A 26160-nucleotide genomic window follows, 5' to 3' on the forward strand; every position below is an offset into this window, starting at 1 on the left:
CTAGTTTCCTTATAGGCCTATTTGGCAGGGAAACTGTGAAGCCAGCTATATAGCCTATTTCTGTTTGAGTCTTTTATTAAAGAATGTGAAACAATGTTTCTGTTTGATACTTGCCATTACATCATGCATAGCTTTTATTTATATGGCCTAAAATAAATGTGTTCATATGAGCAGAATGTTGTAGGTTATAGCATACCTAATTTTGATCAGTTATAAAAAATAATAAGAATAATTTAATGCATAAAAAATGTATCTCGTAAAAGGCCGACATTTCAATTTAAAAAATACTGGATGATAGTCTATGATAGTCCAGCAATCGAATTGCAAGTCTTTCTTATGCAAATAATCAAAACATTCTGCTTAAAATTCTCTTGCACTGCTACCCTCATTATTCATTATTCTCAGAGGAGCAGAACAAGCAATGGAACCCGAATTTATCCTCTGTGCGTGGAAAAAAATCCTGGCGCATGAAAGCTACACCAACAGATTGGAACGACAGACCGCAAATAAGTCCTTCGGGAAGTGCACGGAATATGATGCTTTCGGATGCCGAGGGCGCATTACCCTCACTGACGGCGTTAACTCCAAGTTAACCGAACGATTTTCATACATATGACGCCTTTATAGTAACCGGTTGATCAGACAATAAAAAAAGAAGCATATGTACCTTTTCAGACAGTCAAATTCTGCTCGGGCATAGAATGTTCAGTATTGTTTCCCTGACAACAATAAACGTTGCTGATTGATGTGCTGTTTCTTGTTGTTTTTTATGGTATGGTAGATGTGTTTTCTTTCTACTAAAAGTTATTGTATTTAACGAACTTCAAAGTACTTTTTGGGAGTGAGTGGTCTACAGGCAGGCTGCTTACAGGTAGCTCGAGATAATTTCATTGACAGTTTTGGTTGCCCTAGTGATGGATTTTAACCCCGCTTCAGAAGCGGCATCCCTTTACAGACAAGTTAAATGCCGGTTCAGAGAAGGTTTCGTGACGGCATTAAAAAAGCCATAGTGTACCCTTTCAGACAAACAAATGCTGTAGCTGAGGCGCGTTCAAGGCGCCACACTTTATATACCCATATTAACGAATTTATGTAGGCCTAGGCTACAATATTCTGCCCATATGAACAACGTTTACTTTAGGCCATAGCAATATTTTAGCTATACATGATTTAATGAAAAGCAGTAAACATACACCTCATGAACACAAGCATGCAATAGTTAACATACACAACATTGTTTCACATTCTTTAATAACCGACTCATAAACACAATCATGCAATAGGCTACAGCTGGGTTCACAGCTTCCCTGAGAAACTCGATGTATTGTAGCCTCACGCGGACGACAGAACAGAGGAGTTGGCTTTTGCTGCAGTGTTCAAGGTAAAATATTACGCGTTGTGGCGGTGCTTCGGGCAAGGGAGGGTGGGTAGGTGGTCCTACTGTGCCCCCTGCATCTGCAAACTGCTTGAGGTTGGCACACACCAGAGTCAATTGCCTCCACAGGAAGAGAGCATTCTCTGGGCTTGTGCTCAACATGTGTGGACTTTGTTATGAACATTCCTCCCATTACATAGTGTGTGTGTTGGTGTGAATGTCTTTATCTTTATTCCCTTTGAATGGACACACGCACACACACACACACACACACACACACACACACACACACACACACACACACACACACACACACACACACACACACTGAGCATGCATGTTTTAGATAACCATCTTTGTTCTTTGATGCTCCTTCTGATGGTTAAATGTGTAACAGTATTCTGAATATGAAAAATACAGCGGGACACGGTGTGACGTATGCAAGCCTTTTTATCTGTATATAATCCATTCTCTCTCTCTCCCTGTGGTGTGTATCAGAGCGGTGTGTGGACCCCCACCTCAGGCAACTGTACACAGACCCCCCTCTGACCCTCAGCCCCCCCTTCAGTCCCTGGGTGAAGGACTACCGTGCTGAGGTCCCCTTTGACGTGGTGACCCTACGCCTCCGCCCTGAGCCAATCAGCCCAGCCTGTCACATACACCTGGATGAGCACAGAGGACCTAGGTGAGACCCTCCCAGCCATGACCTTTCACCCTGTGAGTCACAAGCTGGGCTTTCAAATGTAGCTGGGTCACATTCGGTGAGATGGTAGGTGTTAGCAGTCATATAGTTAGATCTCCAACAAGCCCTTTCACAGGTTAAATGGATCTTGTCCTATATTGCTTACACCTGCCCAGTCTTCAGGTCTATAATATAGACGTAAGTGAGTTATACCATCTGAATTCTGGGAATGTGTGTTTTCAGTCCAGTGTTTTGGTCAGGGCATATTTCCATGTCATTCTGAGTTTTACTCTGTGTGATTGTAGAACTCTGTTTCTTATGTCCGTAGCTTTGATCTCAGCAGCCAATCCCTGATTAGCACCCATTAGACTCAGTAGCACTGGGGTCAGAGGATTGACCTCTGACAGACAGACAGACAGACAGACAGACAGACAGACAGACAGACAGACAGACAGACAGACAGACAGACAGACAGACAGACAGACAGACAGACAGACAGACAGACAGACAAGTAAGACAGACAAGTAAGACAGACAAGTAAGACAGACAAGTAAGACAGACAGACAGACACACACGTAAGACAGACAGACAGACACACACGTAAGACGGCCATACACACACAGCGCTAAACGTGACATTTAGGAATGATTCTATAATCTGCCCTCTCTCACCATCCTGTATGTGTGTTTTCATATCTCTGCTCTGTGTGTGTGCTTGTGCTTATGTGTGTTTCATCTCCCTGGACCTCTCTGGACCTTGTTTCTGAGAAGCTCTGCCTCTGTTTTTCCACAGAACAGCAAACTACCCGGTCGGCCTGGGCAACAGCATAATCAACATCCTAGTGACGGACGAGTCGCTCACCACAGAGCCCGAGCCCATTGTCATGACAATATACACTCTGCACATGTACCGCGAGAGCCGTCCCAGCCTGCCCATGTTTGGGGAGCATGTGATGTGTGGCTTCGTGCAGGTACGTGGTGCGGGCAGGGTGTTTCTACACGCTTGTAACTCACTACCATACACTCACAGATGGACAAGCACTGTCAGAGACCTGGGCCTGTATTCACAAAGTCACAAGAGTAGGAGTGCTGATAGAGGATCAGTGTTTAGTTTTAGATTATAATGAATAGCTGTATATGGATAGGGGTGACCTGATCCTAGATCAGCACTTTAAGATGTGTTTTTTTTCTCTCCATTATGAGTAAAACAAGGTAAAAATGTAAGGTTAGTGGGACTTCATGTTCCCCATCAAGTTAACCAAGAGTGACTTCCTGTCTGGGGTTCACTGATTTTACTGGAGGACCACGTCAGAGGAACACAAAATACAATTTCCCTAATCTCTTACCATATTCAAATGAGACGCACTATTGACTTTTAGAGAGCCATGGTTTCAATTCCCAGAGCATGGGAAGTGTTTCCTTCTATGAGCAATGTTGGTCTGGCACCCAACACAAGTTTCATAGCATGTAAACAAAGGAAAATCAATTAATTTGGTTGAGAAGGAACCGTGCGGTTCCTTCGTTTTTACAGCATTTGTCATGTCGGCGGTTGGGTTCCGCCGAGGGAGCCTTCGCGGCTGGTCTGTGTAAAGTTTAGTGTCGGTTACGGCCGCGAATGGCGTCGAGAGGCAGTGGAGCAGCAGCAGTGTCGAGATACAGTTGGTTGATATTTCGAAGCCGGTATTTTCCAGATTACCGTTGGAATGTGGAGGAGCGGGGTCGGCGGGAGCCGTAAAGGGATTGAGAGGGTCTGATGTTCCCATGAGTTCCTGTGGCAGGGGCTATATTTGAGCTTTCACACCCCAGTAAGAGTTTGATTTGGGATGTGGTCCAGGACGCTCTGTCCCTCCCTCACCTGACCCCCCCCCTCCCTCCCTTAACTCTTCTCCAAACCTCCCACCCTATCTCCTGATGCATCTTGGGTATGAGGGTGGCGATGGGGCAGTGTCCCGGGGCGGGGCAGGGTTGATGGAGCGGACCCTTAACTGACCAATCAATTCAGGGATATGAGCCGTTAAGAGGAGGAGCATTTCTGGACATTACAGTGAGTGATAGAAACAGTTGGGGACAGTGGGGTAAGTTAAGTCAATTATTTATGTTCAGTATCACTCCGTCAAGGGAAATATAGTATTCTTTCTAACAATGATATCTACATAGATTTTAGGATGTTGTGTCTCCCTGGAAATAATCAGAATCCATGTAAACATTACAGTTTTGAAAACATAGCTTGTCCCCAAATGTGGTCTCTTGGCACAACTTATGTGGTAAATTAAGCCTCCTACACATTTCTGTACTGAATGAAATATTACCACTACATTTTTAAAACCGTGTCTATCTTTATTTCCCAAACACAATTCAACACAATCACAATCACTTTGTCTTTTAATCATTTTAAGCATCTTTTGACACACCTAACAAATACTTTGTACTTAAAAAAAAAAACACTTAACAAAGGCCAGGCCCTGGTGTTACCTCATCCCAGTGACAATGCCTACCATTACGCCTGGGAAGAAAATACTTACATTTGCTCAACTTGCCATTGGCTCAACCATTAGCTCAACTGACCCCATGGCCATTGGCTCAACTTACCCCAAGGCAAACATTTGGACTATATTAGCCCACACAGCTACAAGGATGCACTTTTATACTAGGTTTAGGACCCCATATTGAAGCTTATACAGACCCCAACTGATGGGGTAAATGATCTACTTTGGTTTAAATACAAGCGTCATGGAACTTCTAACACAATACATTCATTTGACATGGTGGAAATCTGTTTTCTTTGGACCTAACTTGCTTACCTCTTTTTCCATGTGTGTTTTTTCCTTCAGACTCCATGAAATGATGCCCTCTTCCTAAATATTTGGTCAAATTATACATTTTGTGTATGGTTTCCTAGAAACAAGGGTGGCTCAACTTACCCCTTTGGCTCAATTTACTCCACTCTCCCTTATGAATCTTCAAACATGCATACATACTTACACACACGGGAAACCACTTCTGAGCCTCATATGGACACACACATACTATATAAATACACACACACACACACAGCTCATAACAGCCCCTGACGATTTTCCCTTGCTGGTAGTGTGAGGGCTGTGGTTATTATGGTCCATTGGGAAGAGCTGACTGTCTCCCAAATTGTTATTGTGGTCACCAAGCGGTCCTCACATCCCAGCAGGCATAAAACATCCTCTCCCATAGAACATGTGGTCCTGTTTTTGGTCAGAAGCGAACGAGAGAAAAGAGGAAAAACAGACTGAATCCTTGACAAATTGTTCACACAGCACAGCCAACAATGATTTCCTGGTGCTATTTGCTATCACACTGGATTATAAACGCAGCAGAAAAAGAAACATCCTCTCACTGTCAACTGCGTTTATTTTCAGCAAACTTAACATGTGTAAATATTTGTATGAACATAACAAGATTCAACAACTGAGACATAAACTGAGCAAGTTCCAGAGACATGTGACTAACAGAAATTGAATAATGTGTCCCTGAACAAAGGGGGGGTCAAAATCAGAAGTAACAGTCAGTATCGGGTGTGGCCACCAGCTGCATTAAGTACTGCAGTGCATCTCCTCCTCATGGACTGCACCAAATTTGCCAGTTCTTGCTGTGAGATGTTACCTCACTCTTCCACCAAGGCACCTGCAAGTTCGCAGACATTTCTGGGGGGAATGGCCCTAGCCCTCACCCTCCGATCCAACAGGTCCCAGACGTGCTCAATGCGATTGAGATCCGAGCTCTTCACTGGCCATGGCAGAACACTGACATTCCTGTCTTGCAGGAAATCAAGCACACAAACAGCAGTATGGCTGGTGGCATTGTCATGCTTGAGGGTCATGTCAGGATGAGCCTGCATGAAGGGTATCACATGAGGGAGGAGGATGTCTTCCCTGTAACGCACAGCATTGAGATTGCCTGCAATGACAACAAGCTCAGTCGGATGATGCTGTGACACACTGCCCCAGACCATGACGGACCCTCCATCTCCAATCGATCCCGCTCCAGAGTACAGGCCATGGTGTACCGCTAATTCCTTCGACGATAAATGCTACTCCGTCAAATGGGCACAAAACTGCGACTCGTCAGTGAAGAGCACTTTTTGCCAGTCCTCTCTGGTCCAGCGACGGTGACTTTGTGCCCATAGTCAACGTTGTTGCCGGTGATGTCTGGTGAGGAACTGCCTTACAACAGGCCTACAAGCTCTCAGTCCAGCCTCTCTCAGCCTATTGCGGACAGTCTGACCACTGATGGAGGGATTGTGCATTTCTGGTGTAACTCGGGCAGTTGTTGTTGCCATCCTGTACCTGTCCCGCAGGTGTGATGTTCGGATGTACCGATCCTGTGCAGGTGTTGTTACACGTGGTCTGCCACTGCGAGGATGATCAGCTGCCCGTCATGTCTTCCTGTAGCGCTGCCTTAGGCGTTTCACAGTACAGACATTGCAATTTATTGCCCTGGCCACATCTGCAGTCCTCTTGGCTCCTTGCAGCATGCCTAAGGCACGTTCACACAGATGAGCAGGGACCCTGGGCATCTTTCTTTTGGTGTTTTTCAAAGTCAGTAGAAAGGCCTCTTTAGTGTCCTAAGTTTTCATAACTGTGACCTTAATTGCCTACCGTCTGTAAGCTTAGTGTCTTAACAACCGTTCTCCAGGTGCATGTTCATTAATTGTTTATGGTTATTTGAACAAGCATGGGAAACAGTGTTTAAACCCTTTGCAATGAAGATCTGTGAAGTTATTTGGATTTTTACAAATGATCTTTGAAAGACAGGGTCCTGAAAAAGGGACTTTTCTTTTTTTGCTGAGTTTAGTAAGTGTACGTTGTGTAGTAAGCAGTTAGTAGCCCATGTGCCTAACTCTAATAATTGCTCCCTTTTCCCCTCATAACTTAGCCTACTGTTCTGACTTGCTGGTGCACATTTAGTCTATAGCCTGTTTTAGAAAAATTTCATAATTTAATATTGTAAGAGCTTTCATTGTCTGCTTATATGCCCCCTTTATTTATCCTACGGTTCTGACTTGGTGTACAGGGAGAATACTGATAATACTGTAAGAACGGCCCATGTTCTGAATTCTATCACTGTATATTTTATAAAGTATAGAATTTGTCCCTTTGCAATTGTGTGTGCGGCTGGTATGCCAACTTTGTGTCCTTGGTGTTGGGCCTGTTGCTACGGTTGTCCTCCCTATGCCTCCTCAGGGTCACTACAAGGTGTCTGGGTCTGGGAAAAGACACTGTCTGAACCTACATTGTCCACTGTACCTCATTCTAACTCATTGACCATACCCCACCACAGCTGGTACACTCACTTAAACACATATGCACTCACCCACACAGCTGGTGACCCCTTCGGTGGGTGGATGGGGGGTTACAGGTGTTTTACTCGTCTTGGGAACAAGGTCGTTGTGGAGGAATAGACACACACCCTTCGTCCTCCTTTCATCTCAGTGCAAGGTGATACTGCTGTGTGTAGGCGTATTATGGGTTGGAGTCACAGGGTTATGTGTGTGTGTGTGTGTGTGTGTGTGTGTGTGTGTGTGTGTGTGTGTGTGTGTGTGTGTGTGTGTGTGTGTGTGTGTGTGTGTGTGTGTGTGTGTGTGTGTGTGTGTGTGTGTGTGTGTGTGTGTGTGTGTGTGTGTGTGTGTGTGTGCGTGCGTGCGTGCGTGCGTGCGTGCGTGCGTGCGTGCGTGCGTGCGTGCGTGCGTGCGTGCGTGCGTGCGTGCGTGCGTGCGTGCGTGCGTGCGTGCGTGCGTGCGTGCGTGCGTGCGTGCGTGCGTGCGTGCGTGCGTGCGTGCGTGCGTGCGTGCGTGCGTGCGTGCGTGCGTGCGTGCGTGCGTGCGTGCGTGCGTGCGTGCGTGCGTGCGTGCGTGCGTGCGTGCGTGCGTGCGTGCGTGCGTGCGTGCGTGCGTGCGTGCGTGCGTGCGTGCGTGCGTGCGTGCGTGCGTGCGTGCGTGCGTGCGTGCGTGCGTGCGTGCGTGCGTGCGTGCGTGCGTGCGTGCGTGCGTGCGTGCGTGCGTGCGTGCGTGCGTGCGTGCGTGCGTGCGTGCGTGCGTGCGTGCGTGCGTGCGTGCGTGCGTGCGTGCGTGCGTGCGTGCGTGCGTGCGTGCGTGCGTGCGTGCGTGCGTGCGTGCGTGCGTGCGTGCGTGCGTGCGTGCGTGCGTGCGTGCGTGCGTCAAGAGCATTCCATTCACCCATACACCCAGTCCAAACTCGGCCTCTAGCACGTCTGAGAGTAACCACTCCTGGTGGATCAAATGGACTAATAGGATGGTGGTTGTGATTCCCTTTAGGCAAAGTCAAAAAAGGTTACATTAATTACAATGATGATGATTATTATATCTAATGTGGATATTACAGTCACCTCCGAAATTATTGGCACCATTGATACAAATGAGCAAAAAAGACTATGTATAAACTAATAATACAAATACTGAGCTATACTGAATGCTCAAAAATATTGGGGATTTATATTACTTTAGATTTTTTTTTAGCAAGTAATCTTTTTTCTTCTAAAAATGAAAGGTATCAAAATGATTGGCACCCTTGTTTTCAATGCTTTATGCACCCTCCCCTTGCGAGGATAACGGCACTGAGACTTTTTCTAAAATGTTTATGAAACACATTGGGAGGGATCTTGGACCATTCCTCTTGGACCCATTCCTCTTGGACCCATTCCTCTTGGACCCATTCCTCTGCGCTTATGGACTGCCCTCATCAAATCAAACCACAGACTTTCAATGGGGTTCAAGTCCGGACACTGAGATGGCCATTGTAAATTGTTGATTTTGTGGTTAATTAAGCAATTCTTTGTGGGTTTTGATGTGTGCTTGGGGTCATTGTTTTGCTGGAAGATCCACTTACGGCCAAGTTTCAGCCTCCTGGCAGAGGCAACCGGGTTCTTTGCAAAAATGTCCTGGTACTTGGTAGAGTTCATGATGCTATTGACCTTAACAAGGGCCCCAGGACCAGTGGAAGCAAAATATCCCCATAACATCAAATATCCACCACCATATTTTACAGTAGGTATGAGGTTATTTTCTGCATATGCACCACCATTGGTTTCTGTGGGCAAAGACCTCTATTTTCCTCTCACCTGACCATAGCACCCGGTCCCCAATCCAAGTGCAAATGCCGTTTAGCAAACTCGAGTCTAATTGTGGATTTGGATACTTGGTGACCCCAAGATGCGAGCAACCAAGTCTTCCTCTCTGTGCATGGGGACAAGATACACTTTATTTACCCGGGTAGTTTGCCACTGTTCCAGTGGTTTTAAACATATTAATTATTGTCCTAATAGTAAATAAATAGCTATTTTTGTACCCATTGCCTGATTTATGAAGGTCAACAACCATGGTAATGGATGACAACTGGATTTTATTTGCATGTTACCTCATTTTTATACCCCAGTGAAACAGGAAGCCATGGAAGGCCACAATACAGTTCCTTAAACTGAGATTAATTTAAAAAATTTAAATGTTATTGCATATTTTGTTTTCTTTTCTTTATAAGAATCATTAGGAATTTGTTTTGAGAATCTGTTGTATTACTTTTCAAACAAAATATCTTACTCTGAGCAATTGGATTAGTATAAAATAATATACTTTTCAAATTTTCCAAAGTGTTTTTTTTTAGCATTCAATATTGCTCAGTTATTTGTATTATTTATTTAATACATTATTTTTTTGCTCATCTTTATCAAGAGTGCAAATCATTTTGGAGGTGACTGTAATATCCACATTAGATATATTAAAAACCACTTTTTAATGAAGTTTGTGGAAATGTGAAATGAATGTAGGAGAATATAACTCATTAGATCTGGTAAAAGATAATACAAAGATAAAATCATGCGTTTATTTGTATTTTGTTTTTGTACCATCATCTTTGAAATGCAAGAGAAAGGTCATAATGTATTATTCCAGCCCAGCTGCAATTTAGATTTTGGCCACTAGATGGCAATAGTGCATGTGCAAAGTTTTAGACTGATCCAGTGAACCATTGTATTTCTGTTCAAAATTGCCCAAATGTGCCTAATTGGTTTATTAATCATTTTTTAAGTTCATAACTATGCACTCTTCTCAAACAATAGCATGGTATTATTTCACTGTAATGGCTACTGTAAATTGGACAGTGCAGTTAGATTAACAAGAATTTAAGCTTTCTGCCAGTATCAGATATGTCTATGTCCTGGGAAATGTTCTTGTTACTTACAACCTCATGCTAATCATATTAGCCTACGTTAGCTCAACCGTCCCGTGGGGGACCCACCGATCCTGTAGAGGTTTTAATTAATCCTCATCATTGTAATGCATGTAATCTGTTTTGACTCGGAGCGTAAAGGGAATCCCAACCACCGTCCTATTCCTCTGTCTCATCCATCAGCCACCAGTCAGGAAGGGTTACTATCAGATGTGCTAGAGGCTGATTTGGGACCGGTTGTATGGACAAATGGAATGCCGCTGACACACATCACACATAACCCTGTGACCCCAACCCATCCTACTCCTACACCCAGCTGTATCATCTTGCACTGGGATGAAAGGAGGACGAAGGGTGTGGGTCAACATGTGTGCCATTTTTTAAAACATCTTTTTCAAGGGTGCCAATAATTTAGGAGGTGACTGTATATGAATGGAAGGTGAGCTATAGTAAGTTCCCCCTCTCTGTCCTGTAGGACACCCCATTTGGATAGAGGTTCAGAGGCTCCTAGAACCCCTTCCTCCCTCTATCCCCTCTCTTCCTCCCTCGTCCCTCCATTCCTCTCATCCTCACGTGATGGAGTCTTCTCAGCATCCTGCCTGGGCAGACCGTTTGATCTGTCTGTGTCACTTAAGACCTCTGTCTATCTGTGTTATGATGATTTGATTTGATTTGCCTCACCATATCAACAAATACGGCTAGTAACTCAGCTTTCACTCACTCACTCACTCACTCACTCACTCACTCACTCACTCACTCACTCACTCACTCACTCACTCACAACTCGACTTACTTGGCTCCCTGTACCAAAAGACCGCTACAAGCTCATGCTATGCCAGAGGGACTTTGGCAAGCAATACCATCCCCCCCTTGATGTACAGTCTGAAATAATTATATTTCCACAGCATTTGATGGGCATTCTTGGTGCATGAATGTGACATGCAGACATAACCAAATTGCAGGGCCTGTCTAGCACAGCAAATTGTTTTTCAAAGTTTGATCTGAAACACAACTTTTCATTGCTCCTCCTGATCCTGATCTGCTTGGCTCAGCGAGAATTAATTAATTTGCCATTTTAGAAGTGAAAGAATCGAATTGTCACCTACACTCTCTCTCACACACACACACACACACACTCACTCACTCACTCACTCACTCACTCACTCACTCACTCACTCACTCACTCACTCACTCACTCACTCACTCACTCACTCACTCACTCACTCACTCACTCACTCACTCACTCACTCACTCACTCACTCACTCACTCACTCACTCACTCACTCACTCACTCACTCACTCACTCACTCACTCACTCACTCACTCACTCACTCACTGAGAGATTGTGGCAGAGTATAGATAGGAAGACTTGGGCCAGTCCGGGTGGTCTGGGGTATAACAACACTTGAGGCTTAATGCTTTCCTTCTGTCCTGAAGTCAGTGTGAGAAACACCCAGAGACTGGAGTCTCTACAAACCACGAGCGTGCTCTCACAGCTCTGTGCTTCACCACACACACACAGACACACACACATTCATGCTCAGACATACATTCACAAATCAGGCAAACAGTTTCACCCCCCCCCCCCCCCCCCCCCCCCCATGTGAGCCATGCTGTGGAAACCATTAAGGGATCAGAGAGGAGAGTGGCAAAGTGGCAGAGGAGAGGAATTATTTTGATGCCAGAGCACATTCCCATTTCCCTCATTCTCTCCCAGTCCCCCTGGCCCCACTCTCTCTAATATCACCATCCTCTCTTTATTTCTCTTTAAACACAGCTTAGGGACTTTCCATATCAAAGTGACCTGAATGCATCACCTGTCAATTAGACCAGCTGAGGCACAGCTGTGAGAAAAGGGCCTTCAGGATTCTGCAATATGTACACCATATTGAGGAGGGTTTTGGCTCCTGATTTTGCTCTTATAAAATAGATGATTTAAAGAGGGGATATCATGAGGACGGTGATGGAATGTATTTAGTGTCAGACGTACAAAACCTTGATTTAAATTGCATTGGACGAAGCCTTATGTCGTGTTTTGGGAATAATGAGGGCTAACGAGGGCTAATTGCTGAGAGCGTCTGGTGTAGTCGTTAGCAGTGTGACCCCAGGGCAAACCCAGTATAAACTCCCTCTCCGTACCACAAGTCCCCACGTTTATGTGTTCCACCCATAGGAAAGGAAATCCATAGTATTATGTTCTTACTGAGGGATATTTCAGATGTGGTTGCTCATTCTCTTAAGCTGATGTAACCCTCCAATGCGAACTCTGAAAGTCCAATATGCGGTTCTCTGCTTTGTGCAATGTTGTACTTTGTCTTGTCCTGTTGTGTGCTGTTTTGATTTGCCTTTTTATATTTCACACTTTCTATGAGGTGATGGCGTTTTCGTTGATCTCCGACACAGGTCTTTCTGCTCTGCAACCTGCCCTGTACATCGATCTGCCATGCATTAGAGCGTTGGCCAGTAACCGAAAGGTTGCTGGATCGAGTCCCCGAGCTGACAAGGTAAAAATCGGTCCATGAGCAAGGCAGTTAACAAACTGTTCCCCGGGCGCCGAAGACGTAGATGTCGATTAAGGCAGCCCCCCTCGCACCTCTCTGATTCAGAGGGGTTGGGTTAAATGCGGAAGACACATTTCAGTTGAATGCATTCAGTTGTACAACTGACTAGGTACCCCCCTTTCCCTTTCCATGTCACTGACAACCACGCTCTGCTAACAACTACTATCTCATCTGCTCCCCTCTTCCGCTAAAATTCTAGTCGTTCACTCTCTTCCTCCGTGGGTCAGAGAGAGAGCAAATGAGGGAGATATTGTCCACTCATCCTACATGGGGGGCAGGAGAATTGGGCCCTAAAACAGGGCCTCCATTGATGCGGCATGTGGGGCTTTTGAAGTGCTATCATGTGAAGGCTCAGGGCTTCAGTGTTCGTATCAGCAGGCTGTCTGGCTGTCTGTCTGATGCTGCTTGGTTATCTAGTTATGTTGATAGCCACAGGTGGGAATGGGAAACTGACTGAGGGTGGATCTCAATAGTCTGGAGTAGCTTCCTTGTCTCGTATCCCATCCTCCGTCTGTATTGACTTCACAGAGCTGGTGTTCTTATGCCCAGCCATGGCTCACTTATGAGGACTGGTACACTCACCCCGTGAGAAAGTCCAACCAGGAGCACTTTCTGTTACTACAGAAGGAGGACTACCCTTCCACACACACTTTTATATCTTTATATGTCCACTGTTATGGCTGGACACGTGTTCAGTTTATTCCATTACTGTCTCATTCAACCCTCCCTACATCTCCTCCACTTCCCATTCCATCAACACAGGCAAGATCGCGACTCTGTCGCAGTTTCTCAACCCTGGTCTCCACACCTATCCTTATCCCGTCTCGTGGAGGGAAACTAAGCATTTATTTCCTGGTGTTGTTGTCAAGGGGGGGCTTGGTGGGAGTCTGGCTCTTTGATGTGCTGCAGCTGTGAATTCCACCGAGGCCCAGTCCCAGAGCTGATCCACAGAAGCTAGCTCTGTTACCCCCCCCCCCACCCCTCTCCTTCCTCGCTCAGCCCAGGAGTGTGCCACTTCACTCAGACAATGGCTGACTTCATGCTCCCTCCCTCCGCTCCCGTGTTATCATACTGGAGCGGAGGGAGGGAGGGGGGAGACGGAGTGAAGAGGGGGAGACGGGTCTTCTCATTAAAACCCCTGTTAGTCCTCCTCAGTCCAATAAAAATAATCGCTGCTGCTGTGTTTGATCTGGTTTGATCAGTCAGAGACGATGAGGGGTGATAGACATTCTAAGAAACATTCATTAAATGGTTTGATGCTTTTATCTTTTAGGGGAGAAATAACTTTGTCGGGTTAGAAGACACCCCCCCGACCCTTGTTACCCTGTGTATGTTGAAACCCTCCTCTCCTCTCTGTCTCTACCACTTGCCTTTCTAGATTCTCTCTCTCTGTGTGTGTGTGTGTGTGTGTGTGTGTGTGTGTGTGTTTCCTTGCCATTGACAGGGCCAGTCTGGGTGGGATGATTTAGGGGTCTGTGATTCAGGGCGAGGGGTTAACACCCGCGGTCATCCCCTCATAATTCCCTACAGCTGCTCTAACCTAACAGGTTGCACAGAGAGGGGATGATATACAGAGAGAGATTGAAGCAACTAGAGGTACAGTACCAGTCAAAAGTTTGGACACACCTACTCATTCAAGGGTTTTTCTTTATTTTTTATATTTTCTACGTTGTACCCTTTGCCTTGATGACAGCTTTGCACACTCTTGGCATTCTCTCAACCAGCTTCACCTGGCATGCTTTTCCAACAGTCTTGAAGGAGTTCCCACATATGCTCAGCTGCTTTTTCTTCACTCTGCGGTCCAACTCATCCCAAACTGTCGGGTGATTGTGGAGGCCAGGTCATCTGATGCAGCACTCCATCACTCTCCATCAATCTCCTTCTTGGTCAAATAGCCCTTACACAGCATGGAGGTGTGTTGGGTCATTGTCCTGTTGAAAAACAAATGATAGTCCCACTAAGCGCAAACCAGATGGTATGGTGTATCACTGCAGAATGCTGTGGTAGCCATGCTGGTTAAGTGTGCCTTGAATTCTAAATAAATCACAGACAATGTCACCATTAAAGCACCATCACACCTCCTCCTCCATGCTTCACGTGGGAACTCTCAAAGTTCTTGAAATTTTTCAGATTGACCGACCTTCATGTCTTAAAGTAATAATAGACTTTCATTTCTCTTTGCTTATTTGAGCTGTTCTTTCCATAATATGGACTTGGTCTTTTACCAAATCGGGCTATCTTCTGTATACCAACCCTACCTTGTCATAACACAACTGATTGGCTCAAATGCATTAAGAAGGAAATAAATTCCACAAATTAACTTTTAACAAGGCACACCTATTAATTGAAATGCATTCCAGGTGACTACCTCATGAAGCTGGTTGAGAGAATGCCAAGCTGTCATCAAGGCAAAGGGTAAATACTTTGAAGAATCTCAAATATGAAATATAGTTGACTTTTTTGGTTACTACATTATTCCATATGTGTTATTTCATAGTTTTGATGACTTCACTATTATTCTACAATGTAGAAAATAGAAAAATAAAGAAAAACCCTGTAATGAGTAGGTGTGTCCAAACCTTTGACTGGTACTGTACCTACTACCTCACGAATGCACACACACACACACACACACACACACACACACACACACACACACACACACACACACACACACACACACACACACACACACACACACACACACACACACACACACACACACACAGGCAGTAGGTTGTCTGGTTCATGAAGATCATTGTGGTAATGGTGTGTTTCCTCGTGACTATGGGCACATGGAGGTCCAGAGAGCAAGTCTTATGTAAACTTGGCAATGCCCACATTTCCACATTTCCACTGTCCTGACTTAATTTCCCGCTCCTCCAACTCTCCCAGCACCTGTCTATGAGGGAATATCCTAACGTGGGAATATCGCTTACCTGGCAACCACAGGATTCCCAAAACCGGAACTTTCCTAATGTCATCCTCCAGGAACCAACACAACCCTCTGTCTTCCCTCTTCTCTCACCCCTCTGTTCCTCTCACGCTCTTTCTCTCGCTCCATCACTCTCTCACTGTTTCTCTTTCCACTGTTTCCCCTCTGGATCAATGCATGGGCCTCCTTGCTGTTACACAGTTAAATGAGGATGGTTGTCATGAGGACATGACAGATCTCTGGTCATGAAGGAGCAGTTAGGCGTAATGGCGTCACTCCTGGATCGCTGTTATTCCCGCTGGTGTCCCTGGCTGCGTTCCTGGCACGGGGAAATGGGAATGACGTCTGAGGAGAAGCGAGGCCAGCTCATAGTGGAGGGAAACCATAATGTTAAGATGTGTGGATTGTGTTGGCAGGGAGAGAGGGAGAGTGACAGTTTAAGGCTCGTTTTCACATAGGAAAAGACACTTGAGTTTTAAGGCACATTAACAAGCATGTATGTTCGCACACACACAGAGAGAGAGTAGGCTATCACAGGATTGGTTTTAAAGCTGTGTTATGTGTTTTGTTGCAGTTTGATGTTTGATTATACAGTAGTACTAGAGGTCGCTTGTACATTAGCTGACATAACACTCACAGACCCTCTTCCCTTAGCCTCTTGTTCAGCATCCATCCATTTTAACCCCCTTTCTCTCCATCTGACACCCCCTTGTTTCTCTCAGATTCTGTCTGCCTCTCTCTCACTCTCTCTCATTCGCACTGAGCACACACACCTCTGCATATTTTTTTATTACCTTTATTTAACTAGGCAAGTCAGTTAAGAACAAATTCTTATTTTCAATGACGGCCTAGGAACAGTGGGTTAGCTGCCTTGTTCAGGGGCAGAACGACAGAGTTTTACCTTGTCAGCTCGGGGATTCGAACTTGCAACCTTCCGGTTACTAGTCCAACCCTCTAACCACTAGGCTACTTGTCGCCCCACCTCTGCATGTGTTCCTGTATGCGTCTGTTTCCTCATTAGGCATTATTTCTGGGTGGTATTGTAAACTGGTAATGAGTTGTGTACTGTTGTTCTGATCAGAGGGTAGATGTGTGGGCGTTCCGCTGCCAGAACCCACTGTTCTCCTCCTTGCCCCCCCCCCCCCCCCCCTTCCCCCCCGGAGCCGAGTCCAGCGGGGTTCTGCAGTTCCTCCAAAGGCCCGATAAACCATGTTATAAATCGGTTATAGGAAATGTATGCATTTGTCTCTGTGTGTGTTCTATCCCAATGTAAATGGAGCCCACGGCAACCTAATTTAACCAGTCAACAACTTACGTATGAATTATCTCACTTAGCCAAAACCTGTAGCTCTCGTTACTATGAACATACACAAGCTCCAATATCTAGCATGTACACAAGTAAAAAAAATAAATTAAATACTATTTAAATCGCTAAAAATAACAGTACACATTTCAGTACTTTTGCTTATAATGGAATATCTGAGGTCTTAGACAGTGGTGGAATGTTTAGGCCCCGCCTGTGCCAAGAAAAGCCTCCCTGTCACCAAAGCGTAAACATTGCTCTTTTGCTTTTACACGTTGCTATGGTAATGCCAAGCATGTCCAATGTGGCGGTGTGGACTGTGGAATGCTGTTCAGCAGCAGACATAGCCCTGGCAATCACACCGAGGATCACCCAAATATGAATAACAGCGCTGCATATTCCCTCCAATTCTCCACAAGTCTCTGTGTCCACCTTTTAATCACCACTCAATCAGTGTAGTAACTCCACCTTATAGGAAATATTTCTCATATACACTCCCGACTCTGTTAAAACCTTTCAGTGATACCCATCCCGGATCCGGGATCCTCCTCATCAAAAAAGCTGACTAGCATAGCCTAGCCTAACGGGACAGGGATATCATATAAAATAATTTTCATGAAATCACAAGTCCAATACAGCAGATGAAAGATAAACATCTTGTGAATCCAGCCATCATTTCCGATTTTTTTAATGTTTTACAGCGAAAACACAATATGTATTTATATTAGCTAACCACAATAGCCAAACACACAACCGCATATTTCCACCATGTTTCCACCGCATAGGTAGCTTTCACAAAACCGACAAAATAGAGATATAATTAGTCACTAACCAAGAAACAACTTCATCAGATGACAGTCTTATAACATGTTATACAATACATTTATGTTTTGTTCAAAAATGTGCATATTTGAGGTATAAATCATAGTTTTACATTGCAGCCACCATCAAAAATAGCATCAAAGCAGCCAGAATAATTACAGAGAGCAACGTGAAATACATAAATACTCATCATAAAACATTTATGAAAAATACATGGTGTACAGCAAATGAAAGATAAACATCTTGTGAATCCAGCCAATATTTCCGATTTTTTAAGTGTTTTACAGCGAAAACACAATATAGAATTATATTAGCTTACCACAATAGCCAAACACACAACCGCATTTATTCACCGCAAAGGTAGCTTTCGCAAAAACCAGCAATAAATATAAAATGAATCACTAACCTTTGGACAACTTCATCAGATGACAGTCTTATAACATCAAGTTATACAATACATTTATGTTTTGTTTGAAAATGTGCATATTTAGAGCTGCAAATCCTGGTTATACATTGTGAATACGTAGCAACATTTTCCCAGAATGTCCGGAGATATTTTGGACACTCACCTAATCTGACCAAAGAACTCATCATAAACTTTACATAAAAATACTTGTTGTATGGCAAATGAAAGATACACTGGTTCTTAATGCAACCGCTGTGTTAGATTTTTTAAAATAACTACAACATACAAAATACATTATTGTGAGACAGCGCTCACATATTCTCCGCCCTGTTGGATTCTACATATTCCACAGAAATACGAAATAACATCATAAATGTTTTCTTACTTTTGCTGAGCTTCCATCAGAATGTTGTACAAGGAGTCCTTGGTCCAGAATAAATCGTTGTTTGGTTTTAGAATGTCCATTTCTTCTGTCGAATTCGTGCCACAATGCTAGCCAAGGTTGCTAACATTCCCATCCTCTCTTGGCGCAAAGAACGGAAAACTCCAAAAGTCCCAATAAACGTTGAATAAACTGATAAAACTCGGTTGAAAAAAACTACTTTATGATGTTTTTCTAATATGTATCAAATAAAATCAGAGCCGGAGATATTCGCCGTGTATACCGAACGCTTTTCAGAAGACAATGTGGAGCTCCTTCGCGCGCCTTGGAAAACTGACAAAATGGCAGACCTGTCACTCCAAAAGCTCTTGTTCGACCTCAGATCAAGCTAGACACCCCATTCCACCTTCCACTGCCTGTTGACATCTAGTGGAAGGCGTATGAAGTGCATGTATATCGATAAATAAAAGCCAGTTGAATAGGCAGGCCCTGAAACAGAGCCTCGTTTTCAGATTTTTCACTTCCTGTATGGAAGTTTGCTGCCAAATGAGTTCTGTTTTACTCACAGATATAATTAAAACAGTTTTAGAAACTTGAGAGTGTTTTCTATCCAATAGTAATAATACTATGCATATTGTATGATCTAGAATAGAGTACGAGGCTGTTTAAATTGGGCACGATTTTTTCCAAAGTGAAAACAGCGCCCCCCTATTGACAAGAAGTTTTAAGTGCAGATCTGTAAACATTGATTTGGAACGGTAAAAACATAGAATCCTACTGCTATTAAACCTTTACAGATGCGGTTGGGACTTTATCCGGCTTCTGGCATGAGTAGTGGGCTCTGTTAAAGAGAAAAGGGGGTGTATGATCTAGTAAATGCAGCTCTACGCTCGCTCCCAATCAGGGGTTCCATTTAAGTGACTCCTGCCCCTGCATCTCTCGTTTGTGGTCGCGGCAGCCCAATAATGGGTGCATGTTGCAATAACTGTACCATTATCCACCGAATATTCCACCAGTCACTGTTCATTTGGCTCTCCTGCCATGACGACGTCGTTCTCTGAGTTTGGGCTGTCTACTACTGACTGACTGGCTCACTAAGACTCTGGGCTTACCAAGACTTCTCAATCACTTTAGTCCTCTTTCTCTCCGTCTTTGTTCCTGTCTCTCCATCTCGATTTCTATGTCTCTCTGTTCCTGTCTTTGTCTCCCTGTGTCTTTCTCGGCGCGCTCCTAACGACAACAAAGCTCGCAATGGACTGCCCATAAGAACTGGACTGCCTAACCTTCCATTGGCCAGATCTGAGTCCCAGAAAACCAGTACAATACCAGATGAAGTTTAATACCTGGCACAAACAAACCCTTGTTGAACCTCTGGAGTTGGGTTGGGATGACTCATTCCTGGCCTGGACTCTTGTTATAGGTTTCCCAGGTTCTCCAGTTCTGGTCCTCACTGCAGTGGATCAATAGCGCTCGCATGGCTCCATTTCACTTAGTAGGGGCTAGTGCTTGCGGCTAACGCTCATGTTAGCTTTAGCAACTCATGCTCTGATGATCTTTACACGGTCATAGGGACTGGTCATCTCAGCCTGCGGTTTCCAGTGGTCACTCTGTTGCCAGGTTACATCATGGTTGTTGTTGTGGATGTGGATGTGGAGGAAGGACTGTATGGTTAAAACATACTTTAAATGACCACACAGTCATTATATGTGTTAGTTTATGTGATTGGTAGTAAAGTCTCCTAATGGCCATATGGTGGCTCTGATGGTTCAACGTTCCTCCATGAACTGAGCGCTTTCAGGCTGAGAGTTAGGAATGGATATAGATGAATAACCTAGTTGAGGAAGTCATTGTTTTCCCATAGAAACAGAATGCATGGAATTGAAACAGTTTTTTTTATCCCCCTTGAAATTTCATGAATTAAAATCCGCAACATTCTGGCGCAATTGTGATTGTACTTCTAGGAATCTGCGTACATATCTTACACTGGCTGAGCTGAGAGGCTGGGAAAGTCCTTGTGAGCTGCAAGTGATTGAACATTTGGCAGTGTGGATATCGCTGTGTGGCAAACACATTCCAGATTGGCTGACCGTTGTTTCCTCTGGGATCTGGCTGGGTTTCTTTCCCCTTTTGACTTGGCACTCTGTACTTCATAGTGCCATCATGGGACTTCCTACCAAAAGGTCTTCATGTCTTTTATCATGATTTTTTTTGTATGCGTTTGTTCATACCTTCCAGTGTGACGCATTGTACAGGTATTACTCGCTTGTATTTTTGATTGAACCTTTAATTAACCAGGAAAAGCCCATTGAGACCCAGAGGAGCCACCGCAACATGATACACACACACACACATTTGTTACCACACACACGCTGCCCCTTGATGAGAGGAGGAAAGCAGGAGAAGTGTGTGTGTGTATGTGGGTCAGAGGGTCACCGATTGATAAGGATGTGTGTGTGGTAATAAATGTGTGTTTGTGTGTGTGTATCATGTTGCGCCGGCTCCTCTGTGGTTCTGGGGTAGAGGTCTGAGCGTTAGAGCTGTCAGTTCAGAACTCTTCTCATTTCCTCTGTGTGTAATAAGGAACTCTTATCTGATGGCTGACCATAAGCATTCTGAAAGACTGTTATACTGCAGAGTGTGTGCGTGTGCGTGTGCGTGTGCGTGTGTGTGTGTGTGTGTGTGGGTGCGTGCGATGATCTCCTAATCCTATAGCCCTATTCATGCAATATTCCGTATCTCCTTTGGGATAGTGCTAGACATTTTATAAGCTCTACTTTGATGTTTAGAGTGGCTGGAGACTGGTGTACACACAACAAACTTCTCAGAAGTCCGTCTTTTTCTCTACCATGTCCCACAGCAATTTTCCCTGTCATTACAATCACATGGTATGACAAACTTGTTTATATTCATCCCATAATTCTTTGATAGTCCTCCTCCGTGCGTGACTGGCGGTAGGATTCCTCTCTTCCGCTTGGACCACTGGGAGTGCGATCAGAAGACATCTGGGAAGCTCAGAGGGTGGTAGACGTGAACACTCAGGGCCCTGGATGGAACCTAGTGGAACCTGCATCCTCCCACATTCTGTGGTGTGGTTCTTGGTCACTATCTGTCTGCAATAATGACTTGGTGATGTAATGACTGAAGGGGAACCCATTCCATGGTTTATGGTCTATCCCTATGGTCTAATCAACGTCACTCTAACAAGGGTTGTTTACGTCTTCAAGACCATGTCCGTGTTCAACAGATACATAGTGACCTGTGATTCATTTTGATTGGACAGCCAATGGTTTGTGAGGGCTACGGTGCATCAGAGAGGCTGGTTTGATCAGATGCATGCTTAGGGAAGTAGTAAGCAATACAGGGATGTGTGTGTGTGTGTGTGTGTGTGTGTGTGTGTGTGTGTGTGTGTGTGTGTGTGTGTGTGTGTGTGTGTGTGTGTGTGTGTGTGTGTGTGTGTGTGTGTGTGTGTGTGTGTGTGTGTGTGTGTGTGTGTGTGTGTGTGTGTGTGTGTGTGTGTGTGTGTGTGTGTGTGTGTGTGTGTCATTCTCTAATGTGTTGAATATTCCACTCTTTCACTCGTCCTCCCTAACTCCCTCCTCCCATTCATTCCCACACCGGAGAGTAAAATGTCATTTTCCCACAAGAACTAAAATAACATTTCCTCAGATGGCAGGCAGCAGTCTTGTTAACATGTCAACATTTATGAAATACATGGCGTATATACTTCAACTAGGGTAGAAGTGAAAACAGTATTCTAGCCAGAAAATACTCTACCCTTTCGTTCTTTTCCCCTCTCTCACAAGAAACGAATAACAAAAGCCAATACAATACACGCGATTTGACAGAAATGGATGTTGTGCCGTTTTTAGCGCAAAACAACTAGTCTGCCAGAGAATACTTGTCTAAGTGTACGTGACCGTTTAGTGTTTTCCTTCTGTTGTTGGGATATGGTGGGGAGCCCAGATAGACCTACGGAAAATTGGGGTTTTAGCCCCAAGCGTGACAGATTAGGATTACAACCTAATAGCATCTGATCAAATCCTATTGATGACAGATTATATGAAATGCTCTTTAACCCTTTACACTCGTGGGAATTGGCCTATATGGATATGGCTACATGTAAATGTTTCTTACAGGAGAATGATGAAAAGCATATGCATAACCATGGTAGCAATTGAAAGGGATCAGTTTTGAGGTTATGGGGAAATGATTAGACCAAAATTGAGGACACAACAGTTCACCAAGACTGAATCCAAACATTACACTGTTGATTTTATGTGCATTTTACATTTACTGTACTTTGGCCACATTTGTTGATTAACGAAATCTGAAAGCACTCTGGATACATTCAGTAACGTGGGGTAGGTGCATCATAAGACCAAACAATGACAAGGGTTTGAGTGAGAGGACTAACTGGTGTCTCCAAGTGGACACACACCTCTTCAAAGTGTGCACAGTTCCTGAGTAATTTCAATACACTTTTATCTCAAAGAAGAGTCTTCAACTATAAGGTGCTTTTTTGATCTCTCTTAGCCGTGCCTTTGAGGAACTAGAGCAAGTACACTTGTAGTTGTTTTGTTTGGAAGACTGCCCTGCATCCCCTCCATCACACAATTACTGTTGTTGTTTACGCAATCTAAAAACGGACAATTTTTCATCTCAAATTGGGTCAGGTGGCCATCATTTGAAAGCGTGTTCTGTTGCTAATATGACTAGCTAAATTATAAATTACGAGGCTTTCACAGGGCAATTCAGAGAAACAGATCGTAATTTTGTCATGCGTGCATTCTGTTCGGGAACAACCCAGGGTATGACGTCAGGTCATCTTGTAGTGGTCATAAACATTGACATGTTTATGACCACTAGTTTTATGATATAGAAATGTGAAGTGGACATTTGGACTCACAGGTGTTTGGCTTGCTTGTATGACATTAAATCTGTATTTATTATAATCCTCAACGTCTTTCAAAATACAATGAGTCCTCTTCATTTACAGCATTTCCCTCACTCAGACGACAACATGTTGGCAAAAGTTGCCCAATTAGCAGGAGGGATGGGGGCAACTTCTTGTCGCGCGCTGTGCTCAAGTTCAGAACGCCTGTCAGTCAAAACCCACACAGCGCTGTGAAGCGCAGAGCCTGAGGTCTGAAGTCATTTATAGCATGTTACTGTACAGCCACTGCGTTCCAATTTAGCCGCTTATCAGTGCCTGAATCTGCCATTTTCAACCCGTATAAGAGTATGAGTATAAAGGGCCTCAGATGGAATCTGCATTAGGGGGAAATAGGGTCACTGGCCGCCTCACCACCCATTAGGGGGAAACAGGGTCACTGGCCGCCCCACACCCGTTGTCACTGTTTTTGTTGACGTACTGAGGAGCGTCGCGCAGCATGGTACAAAACAATGGCAGTACATATTGTGCTCTTTTATCGTGTGTGCGATGACGTCAGAGGGGGAAAAACAGTGGTGGTTGTTTGCAGTAACTTTTGTTGTTGTAGTATCACAAATGGACGTGGCAGGTTCACCATTAAGGACTCCAGCTTTTAAGGTGGCTGTTCAAGCTGTCACAACTGGTTGTGTCAACCACCTAAAAACGGATTATGAAAGGAGGCTTTAATAACGTTGCAGATTATAAATTGTTACCTCGGAATGTCTCTCTCGTTATTATATATACTGTATTGCATTTACTCTGAAGATCTTTACTGATCAATCAAACCGGTAAAACCTAAGAGTTATTTTGCTCAAGGCTGGTATTTCTATTGTATTTCGACGATGATATTTACAACACTTTTTACTGGTTCAGTTATTTTATTTCCACTGTGTTCTTTGGGAGTCAGAGGCTCTCCTATAACCATAAAATTGACTCTCTGAGGAGAGGAATCCAGTACTTTACAGTATAACTGCCCTGAAGGAACTCAGTGTATTTCAGCAGTCTTTCTAGGGATTTGCCTGTCGTCTCAACAGCAGCCAACAACCACTGGGAGACCCGGCATGAAGACTGAGGTTTCCCCTAGCTTTATTGTTTTATACAGTTGTATTGTTTTATTCAGGATTAGACCGAACCTATCTTCAGAGGAGTGATTTTTGGAGTGTGTGTTTGTACACTCCTATGCCTGGGTGTGTTTACCTTGTGCTACTACTTCCCAAGCCGAGCTCCGTTATCCAAGCTCCCTCTCTGCTTGCCAGATTCAGCTGGCATTCTCACCCTACTGTTGACGCATTGACAGGAAAAGCTTGATACCCTTCTGAGACAGAATTCTCAAAATATTTATTATATCCCCAAATATTTATTATTTTGTGTTATTCCTTTTTCCCCCAATTAACTTTTTGTTCCGATCTCAACCCCTACTTGTCTTCCTACTAAGCTGGCTTCTCTAATGAGTAGGGTCCTTTTGGTCCTGGAGGATTGGAGTCGGTAGATTGACCAGCCTTTGTGTCTGCTCCAACAAAGGCAGGTAGTGGTGTCTTAACAAGGCCACTTGGCACAGAGACAAGCAGCTATGATCTAATGGAGAGCACGGTCGGATTAGCTGTGTGTGTGTGTGTGTGTGTGTGTGTGTGTGTGTGTGTGTGTGTGTGTGTGTGTGTGTGTGTGTGTCAGGGATTAGCACTCCCTTGTATCGAGGTTGGTTAGCATAGCTCTTTGATCAATGCAGATTACTGTAGTGTTGAACTCAGAACCTTATAACCAAGTCAACACACACACACACACACACACACTACATTCTCCTCTGAAGTACTGCTCTCTAATCCCTTGGTGGCAACCAACCATCTCTTGGTTTTCAGCACTTTATTAACTGAATGTGACGTTAGGAGAGTCCTATCGGGGAGCCTGGCTGAGAATTGATTGTCCATGAATCAGGGGTTTTCACTGAGGGCTGGTGTTGGGGGATACTATTAAAGCTCCCTGTTGGAGAATTAATTTCAAGGAGGGGGAAAGAGAACTTGACATCAGACAAAATGCTGGTCTATATGCGTACCTGCCACTGAAAAAGAAAGAGGGAGGTTGAGAGAAAGAGAGGGAAAAGATGGAGAAAGGGCAGAGAGAAATAAAGAGATGACCGATACAAAAAAAGATACAGATCTTTTTTACGTGGCAGCAAGACTCTCCGGTCCGTTTTAAGAAGAGGGATGGAGGGAAGGATGAAAGGTGGCCGCGGTGCGTTTCCTCCATAACGGCGGTCGGGCCGTGGCCCCAGGCGGCTCCCTCAGACCCCGGGGCCTCTGTGTTTGTGGCGTGTACACTGTGCACAGGTACGAACAAGAAAATCCCTGTTAAGTTGTCTTGTGGCACTTTGTTGAGAGCTGCGCCGGAGCCGTGGGGAATGTGGTGTGGACGTGTGAACTGAAGACCCTCAGAGGGAGGGAGGGAGGTTGGGTGGGTGTGTGTGTGAGGTTCAGTTTCTTCATGGCCCTTTTGAAAGGGAAAGTGTATGTGTGTAAGTGTGTGTGTGGGGGGCATCTATGTTTGTGTGTGTGAGG

At 44.5% G+C, this 26160-nt stretch overlaps 1 protein-coding gene across 2 annotated transcripts in view; it reads left to right on the forward strand.

The window, feature by feature from the left end:
* The window catches only part of cped1 (cadherin-like and PC-esterase domain containing 1), an 86593-nt gene that overhangs the window by 48417 nt on the left and 12016 nt on the right, over positions 1-26160 (forward strand). For both annotated transcript variants that reach the window (XM_071332753.1, XM_071332752.1), the window contains exons 13-14: positions 1874-2060; positions 2850-3027. In XM_071332753.1, coding sequence (XP_071188854.1) covers positions 1874-2060; positions 2850-3027 — 365 coding nt within the window. The remainder of the gene's footprint in view (positions 1-1873; positions 2061-2849; positions 3028-26160) is intronic.

The sequence above is a fragment of the Salvelinus alpinus genome, chromosome 11 (assembly GCF_045679555.1).
Source record: "Salvelinus alpinus chromosome 11, SLU_Salpinus.1, whole genome shotgun sequence".
Lineage (NCBI taxonomy): Eukaryota > Metazoa > Chordata > Actinopteri > Salmoniformes > Salmonidae > Salvelinus > Salvelinus alpinus.